This window comes from Anolis carolinensis, chromosome 6 (genome assembly GCF_035594765.1).
Source record: "Anolis carolinensis isolate JA03-04 chromosome 6, rAnoCar3.1.pri, whole genome shotgun sequence".
Lineage (NCBI taxonomy): Eukaryota > Metazoa > Chordata > Lepidosauria > Squamata > Dactyloidae > Anolis > Anolis carolinensis.
The window spans coordinates 69,923,777-69,932,290 of NC_085846.1; the positions used below are offsets into that span (position 1 = coordinate 69,923,777).

At 41.8% G+C, this 8,514-nt stretch overlaps 1 protein-coding gene across 1 annotated transcript in view; it reads right to left on the bottom strand.

Moving 5' to 3' along the window:
- The window catches only part of sh3bp5 (SH3 domain binding protein 5), an 80,615-nt gene extending 72,750 nt beyond the window's left edge, over window positions 1–7,865 (bottom strand). Inside the window, exons 1-2 of the mRNA XM_003222201.4 lie at window positions 7,380–7,865; window positions 932–994 (exon numbers count right to left, since the gene is read on the bottom strand). Coding sequence (XP_003222249.4) covers window positions 932–994; window positions 7,380–7,853 — 537 coding nt within the window. The 5' untranslated portion in view covers window positions 7,854–7,865. The remainder of the gene's footprint in view (window positions 1–931; window positions 995–7,379) is intronic.
- Between the last annotated feature and the right edge of the window lie 649 nt (window positions 7,866–8,514).

Below are 8,514 nucleotides of genomic sequence, written 5' to 3' on the forward strand. Positions count from 1 at the left end.
ACATCTACTTTGTCGAATTAATGCAGTTTGTCACGATTTTAACTGCCATGGCTCAGTGCTATAGGAACATGAGTTATAGTCTGGCAAGGCAACAAAGATCTTTGTCATAGAAAGCTCAAAACCTTACAAAACGACAACTCTCAGGATTCCTTAACATTGATCCATGACAGATAAAGTGGTGTCAGACTGCATTAATTTAACACTGTAGATCAGGGATGTCATATGTATTTTCACCGAGGGCTGCATCAGTCTAATGGTTGTCTTCAAAGTGCCGGTTGTAACTGTAAGACTGTATAAATGTAATAATGTTGCCCTGGCATTGACAGCCTCCCGGGCCACATATAATGACATGGTGGGCCATATTCGGCCCGTGGCCTTGCATTTAACACATGAGCAGTGGGTGCAACCTATGCTTCTATTGGAGTGGAATTAAAACAGACGTGTCTCTTGGGATTTTTCTTGATAGTTTGAGAAAACATTACATGGATGAAGCAGCTGTGTTTCTCTAATGTCTTGCATTCTTAAGTATGGCTGATGATCCTGGAAATGGCAGTAAAGGAACTGCAGGAAATTCAAAAACACTGTTTGCATACCTATATGGAGGATTAATTACCATTTTGATTGCTATGTGCAGTATTATCTCTCAGTGTGGGATATATCAGAGGATTAACTAAATTCAGAGCACCACACAAAGTAATGTCATTCCATTTCAGCGACTGAACAGGACATGTTTGACCTACTTTTGCTTCATCCACCAGCTTAAGCCATGCAGTTACTTGTATTAAAAAAAAAGAACTGTAATTCAAATTTCCTAGGAATGTTTTATCGGGCAATAGAAATATGCAAACAAATAACATTTCCTACCAAAAATATTTTTAAAATAATATATGCATCCACTTAGACAAAAGAAAAAGGGAAAAAATAACAGTACCTCAAGCTCAGTTTCTCGCCGATTAATATCATCTGTAGATTGATTCAACTTCTCTAGCTCCCCCTGGAAGAAAGCCAAAAAGAAGGAGAACATGTTGAGAAATAAGACACTGACAGAACCGAGAAAGAGTCAGGTTATTCAGTGTCATCTGGCATTTCACAGAGAGGCCCCAGCTGGAATGTTAAATGGAAACAGAAGGGTGGAAGGCATTTGAAAGCAAGGCTGAACTTTTGCAGCTTGGAGCCTTCTGTTGCAATCAGAGGAAAAAGACACCGACTTTGGACATCTTTTGAAGGTTACATTTGAATTCTGATCCAGTTCAAGTTCTAACATTATTTTACTTCAAGTTCTCTTTAATACGGGTCATGTGTAGAGCTTTAAAAAGAATTTTTTTTCTGTATTACACATCTCAAACTGACCGAACCAAACGTTTTTCTAAGAGGTCTAGGCTCAGTTGCAGAAAAATCAGACTGTAAAGGGATCCACCTTAAAGAACAAAGTTGGCAGCATAGGCTTTCATATGATAAATCTACTTACTCAGTTTGAGAATGCACCAAATTCCCCTGTTTATTAAGATTCCGGTTTTCAGTATTGTCTCCTTTTCTTACCCACTTCTACATTTTCTTTGTAAGTTTTAAAATTAAACTCCAAATTTATTTGATTTCATTTTAACTTATAGTTAAAGGTAAAGGTTTTCTCCTGACATTAAGTCTAGTTGTCACCGGCGGGAAGATAACAAAGCTCCATGGATTGTCCACAGACACCTCCAAAGTCTTGACTGAATGGAGTGTTGCTATCTTCTTGCCGGAGCAGTACCTATTGATCTACTTGCATTTCATGTTTTCAAACTGCTAGGTTGGCAGAAACTGGGGCTAACAGCGAGAGTTCACCCCACTCCCCAGATTCAAACCACCAACCTTTCGGTCAGCAAGTTCAGAACTCAGCAGTTTAATCCACTGTGCCACCAGGGGCTCCACATTTTAACAACTTGCACTTTTGGCCCAGTTTCTTTTGGAGTCAACCCAAGATTTTATTATTTATTTATTGTATGTGATCTTTTAAGATTTGTCTTATTGTTGATTGACTTGTTTTATTGCTTTGTTTTTATATTGTCTGATGTCTGGGCTTGGCCCCATGTAAGCCGCCCCAAGTCCCTTCGGGGAGATGGGGAGGGGTATAAAAATAAAATTATTATTATTATTATTATTATTATTATTATTATTATTATTATTATTATTATTATTATTATTATTATATCCTTCCTAAAAGCTCAGGGGTGTACACATTATTTTTCCCTTTACTTCTCATGTTATTCTAATAGCTCTGCAAAATAGATGAGTGTGAGTGATAGTGACTGGTTCAAGATCACCTAGAAAGTTTCACAGCTGAGTTGGGATTCTGAACCTGCCTTTTCACACCAAAATCCAATATGCTAACAATTAAAATTCCATACACATCTATAGCCTTTTCAGGATTCTTGAGCAAAGAAGTGGGGGAAGGAGCAAGGAAAGCCTTTCCCCTTCCCACGCATTTATATAGTTTTTATAAAAAAAAGATGACTCTCAGTTAACCGGATCTCAAGCAATTGGGGAAGGTGGGGAATCAAAGCTGTTTTCATAATACAGTCAAAACTGTATTATATGAAATGAATTTTGTCTTTACAGTAGAGTCTCACTAATCCAAGCCTCGCTTATCCAAGTCTCTGGATTATCCAAGCCATTTTTGTAGTCAATGTTTTCAATATATCGTGATATTTTGGTGCTAAATTCATAAATACAGTAATTACAACATAACATTACTGTGTATTGAACTACTTTTTCTGTCAAATTTGTTGTCTAACATGATGTTTTGGTGCTTAATTTGTAAAATCATAACCTAATTTGATGTTTAATAGGCTTTTCCTTAATGCCTCCTTATTATCCAAGATATTCGCTTATCCAAGCTTCTGCCGGCCCGTTTAGCTTGGATAAGTGAGACTCTACTGTATTTGTCTTATTTTGCTTTTAATTACCATATATACTCGAGTATAAGTTGACTTAAATATAAGCCAAGGCACCTAATTTTACCAGAAATAACTGGGAAAACATATTGACTCGAGTATAAGACGTGGGTGGGAAATGCAGCAGCCACTCGTAAATTTTTTTTTAAAAATGGATACCAATAAAATTATATTAATTGAGGTATCAGTAGGTTACTTACATAAAACTGTCATTTAAGATAATAAGTCTTTAATAAGATAGGACTGTCCAACTCTGATTACCTATATACTCGAGTATAAACTGACTCAAATATAAGATGACCAGGACCGTCACTTGACTATAAGCCATGGGGGGTTTTTTCAGCCCTTAGAAAGGGCTGAAGAACCTGGCTTATACTCGAGTACATACGGTATCATATTTCAATATCGTCAATACAGAGTTTATGGCATGGTTTAGTTTTAGTTAAGCATATTTTAATAATAACTCTCAAGCAACCAGAAACTACATCTATCCAAATCTACCAATCCCGGTTAACTGAGAGTCTACTACATGCTTCATACAATTATGCTGGATAGGTAGGTCAGCATTACTGTCCCCACTTTACAGATGGCTGGTCTGGGGTCACTCAAGTTCATGGCCAAAGAGAAATCTGAGCTGGTGATGTTCTGACTCATAGATCAGCTTTAATACAGGATACTAGCATCACATTTGAATCCCCACAGACTGTGCATGTGCATTTAAGACATTTGTCAGCTTATAGCTACCCGGTGAATTTCAAAAGGTTTTCTTAGGCAAAGAGTAATCAAGAGGTAGAGACAAAAAAAAAATCAAATGTGTATTTCTCAGGTTTTTAGGAGCACTGGTCAGACATGTCGAAAGATGAATTTACAACTGCATATAGAAAACATAGTTTGCCCTAAGTAATCTCATATTACTCTGCAATCATAGTGCTGTTCATTAGTTGACAAAGATTTCTCATCAGACTTCACATTATGTTTTGACTTCACTGGCTACACTTTTATTTTATTTTGTGATATTGTGTTTTATAATTTTGATATATTAATTTGCTGTGATTGATATATATTTTATATAGATGAATTTTATTGTATATTGTTGGGCTTTGTCCCCATGTAAGCTGCTCTGAGTCCTCGCGGGGAGATGGGGCGAGATACAATAATAAAGTTGTTGTTGTTGTTGTTATTATTTTATTATGACAAAGCAAACAAGATAGATATGCTGGATTTCGTATCACAAAATCACAAGTCGAACACTTCCCAAGTGTCTAGGACTGTGTTGTTGTTGATGTTATTATTACTATTATTATTTCAAACTTTGCTTTTTTGTTATCTAACTGGTTCTAGCAAAAACCATTTATATTTTTCCATTCACTGCTTCCTCCAGCCTTGCTTATTCGAACACATTTAGGAATGGCTTTTTCACATCTCAACTTTTCTTATTGAGACAGACAGATCCTTTTATTTCCTAGTAAAAACTATGTTACCTAATTTCTCCCTTTGTCCCCAACTATGGATTTCTGCAGAAATAACATTCTTAGGTAGTGTTCCCACCTCAGTCCTAGCCATCCTACTCAGAAAAAATTGACAAAGAGGACCAATTTCAATGGGATATTATTATTATTATTATTATTATTATTATTATTGTATAACACAGCAAACAAGATAGATATGCTGGATTTCGTATCACAAAATCACAAGTTGAACACTTCCCACGTGTCTAGGACTGTGTGATGTATTTTAGGGTGATGCGCGCAGATCCCAGTAGGGTGGCCTTTTGCAGTTGGCAGATCATAATTTTGTCAATGTCTATTGTCTCCAAATGCCGGCTGAGATCTTTTGGCACGGCACCCAATGTGCCGATCACCACTGGGACCACCTGTACTGGTTTCTGCTATTATTATTATTTCCTTCTAAGGAGCATGTGCGCACACTAGAGAAAGACATATAATATTTTCAGTGAGAAAGTGAAATTCACAAGGACATTGTTTTTCATTTTATTTATAATATTATACATGGACCACTTTTCCAGGCCAAGGGTTTACAAACTAAAAGCAAATTTGAAAATACAAAGACATTAAGGAAACTGCAGACTCAGGAAAACAACCAGAAGGATAATTCACAAGATAGGAGTAACATGAATGATAAAGTGCAAAACCTTGTTCAAAGTCAGCCTTTAACTTGGAGGCCACACAAACCTCTGGGGAAGAAAAAAATTCAAAAGGCCCTATTTGGCTGGCCACTAGTCACAAAAGTAGGCCTTGTTTAAGGTTCTCGGCCAAAACTGGCAAAAATGGGAATCAACACATCATTGCAATATGGTCAAACAATCTAATGGTCCCATACACTATTTTTTTTTTCCGTGTCAGGAGCAACTTGAGAAACTGCAAATCGTTTCTGGTGTGGGAGAATTGGCTGTCTACAAGGACATTGCCCACGGGACACCCAGATGTTTGATGTTTTACCATCCTGTGGGAGGCTTCTTTTATGTTCCCACATGGGGAGCTAGAGCTGACAGACAGGAGCTCACCCCACTCTCCAGAGTCAAACCACCGACCTTTCAGCTAGCAATCCTGCCGGCACAGAGGTTTAACCCATTGCGCCACGGGGGGCTCCTTCATACACTAATAGTGTCATGGTAATGAACCAATAACTGATAAGAAGCCTGAACTAAAGACTTCCAATTCTCTCAAGGACTCAAATTGCGTGGATTTGATGCAATTGTGATCCTTCACCATGAAACTTTGGCCAATCTATTGCAGGGTCTTCCTGTCCAGAAGAGGTTTGCTATGGCCTTCCTCTGAGGCTGAAGAGAGCGTGACTTTCCCATAGTCACCCAGTGGGTTATATGGTCGTGCGGGGATTCAAATCCTGGTCCCTAGAATTGTGGTCCATGTCATTATTAAACTAATAAATGCATTAAATCACTAGTGATGCCCCTGAGGTTTCACTACACCTGTTCCCAAGTGTATCTATGTATTTATTTACTGCACTTTGAATTGTGCTCGGTAGCAGACAGGTAGCAGACTTTGGATGCAAGAGATACCAATGTCTCTGCCTGGCTTCTGGATATGCATTCACAAATATATGTGCCACCTTCAAATGTTTGTGTAGGGCACCTTATATACGTGGCATCTCTTCCGTCCTACTCTAACCTTTCCCATCTTTCCATTTCCAACAAAACTCCACTTTGATGGGACAACCTGGGCTGCTGCAGGCTGCAGGTTTCAAGCATTGTGATAAGCTGTTATGGTGATATTTATACTGTGATAGAAGCACTGGTGGCACAGTGCGTTAAAGCGCTGAGCTGCTGAACTTGCGGACCAAAAGGTGCCAGGTTCAAATCCCGGGAGCGGTGTGAGCGCCCACTGTTAGCTCCAGCTTCTGCCAACCTAGCAGTTCGAAAACATGCAAATGTGAGTAGATCAATAGGTACCGCTCCAGCGGGACAGTAACGGCGCTCCATGCAGTCATGCCAGCCACATGACCTTGGAGGTGTCTACGGACAATGCCGGCTCTTCGGCTTAGAAATGGAGATGAGCACCAACCCCCAGAGTCGGTCACAACTGGACTTAACGTCAGGGGAAAACCTTTACCTTTAGAAGGATGGAGCCTCTGGTGGCCTAGGGGATAAAAGTCTCGTGACTTGAATGTTGGGTTGCTGACCTGAAAGCTGCCAGGTTCGAATCTCACCCGGGGAGAGCGCGGATGAGCTCCGTCTATCAGCTCCAGCTCCATGCAGGGACATGAGAGAGGCCTCCCACAAGGATGGTAAAAGCATCAAAAACATCCGGGCGTCCCCTGGGCAACATCCTTGCAGACGGCCAATTCTCTCACTCCAGAAGCAACTCCGGTTGCTCCTGACACACAAAAAAAAAAAACCTTTAGAAGGAAGAGGCATTGGTGAAGCTTGGGTGGATCTACACTGTACAACAAGGCAGTTTTGACACTGTTTTAACTAAATGAAGGTCTTCCACCTTCTCTGTCAAAGAAACCAGGACTCCAATGATTCCATATCAGGTCCTTGAGCCATGACAATCAAAGTGGTATCAAACCGCATTAACTCTACAGTATAGATGCCTCTCTTGCTTTGCCTGGGCAAGGATGGTAGCAAAAATATCACCAGGACAGCCTTCCCAGAGGCGTTTCCAAGGCTTTGAGACAAGAAAGAGAGAAAAAGGCAGCCAAAGGGACGGGAAACCCGTTTGTACCAATCTGATGGAGGAGAGGCTTCCTTTCCCAAGCTCCCTTTGCAGCAAAAATAAAAGACAGATAATAGGGGAGAAGGGAGACGCCCCCAAGAAAACACACTGGACTGGCACGCGGTTGCAAGGAGAGAAGAAAGGGGAGGCATATTAAAAACCCTGACAATGCTGCAAAACACACACAGCAAGCAGCCATTGGGGAAGGGTCGCCTTCAGGGGTGCTTTGCAGTCCCTTCTCGCTCCCCTTTACCTGGATTCGGGGGTCCACTTCTTCCTCCTCCTCCTTCTTTTCCTGCTGCTGCTGCTGCTGATCGCCCTCCTCCGCCTTGTTCTTCCTGGCGCCCGGCTCCATGTCTGTTGCAAGAGGCTTAGAAGGGCGATAAAGGGGGAAACGAGGGTCTTTCGCCCCCCAAATCCGCTCCTTTGGCAGAACAAGCGCTCTTCCACGCTCCCCCTGCCTCTCCTTTCCCCTTCTGGCTCTCCTTTGCGGCGCTGCCTGCCTTTCCTGCTCCTCGCCGCTGGGTGCCGCTAAGGAAAGAACGAAAGCAGGCGGAGGAACTGAGCCTCGCCCTTGGGTCGAGGCTGCTGTTTCTGTCGCCTGCTCCACCTTCTGCAGAAGCCTTTTTGCCTGGCTGCCAAGGAAAGGAGATCCTGTGTTTGTCCTGTTCTTTAATGTGGCCCTCTCCAGATGTTGGACGACCACAACTCCTGTTTTCTTCATCATTAGAGGAGTGGTTCTCAACCTTCCTAATGCCCTAGTCGTCTCACTCGTTTTCAACTCTTCGTGACCTCATGGACCAGCCCCCGCCAGAGCTCCCTATCGGCCGTTGCTGCCCCCAGTTCAACCCAGTTACTTCAAGGATACCGTCCATCCATCTCGCCCTTGGTCAGCCTCTCTTCCTTTTTCCTTCCATTTTCCCCAGCATCTTCTCCAAGCTTTCCTGTCTTCTCATGATGTGGCCTAAATATTTCAACTTTGCCTCTAATATCCTTCCCTCCAGTGAGCAGTCAGGCATTATTTCCTGGAGGATGGACTGGTTGGATCTTCTTGCGGTCCAAGGCACTCTCAGGATTTTCCTCCAGCACCAAAGTTCAAAAGCGTCTATCTTCCTTCCCTCAGCCTTCCTTATGGTCCAGCTCTCGCAGCCATAGGTTACTATGGGGAATACCATTGCTTTCACTATGCGGACCTTCGTGGCCAGTGTGATGTCTCTGCTTTTCAGTATTTTATCGAGGTTGGCCATTGCTCTCCTCCCAAGAAGTAAACGTCTTCTGATTTCCTGGCTGCAGTCTGCATCTGCAGTGATCTTTGCACCTAGAAATATAAAACCTGTCACTGCCCCCTTAATACAGTTCCTCGTGTTGTGGTGACCCCCACAACCCAA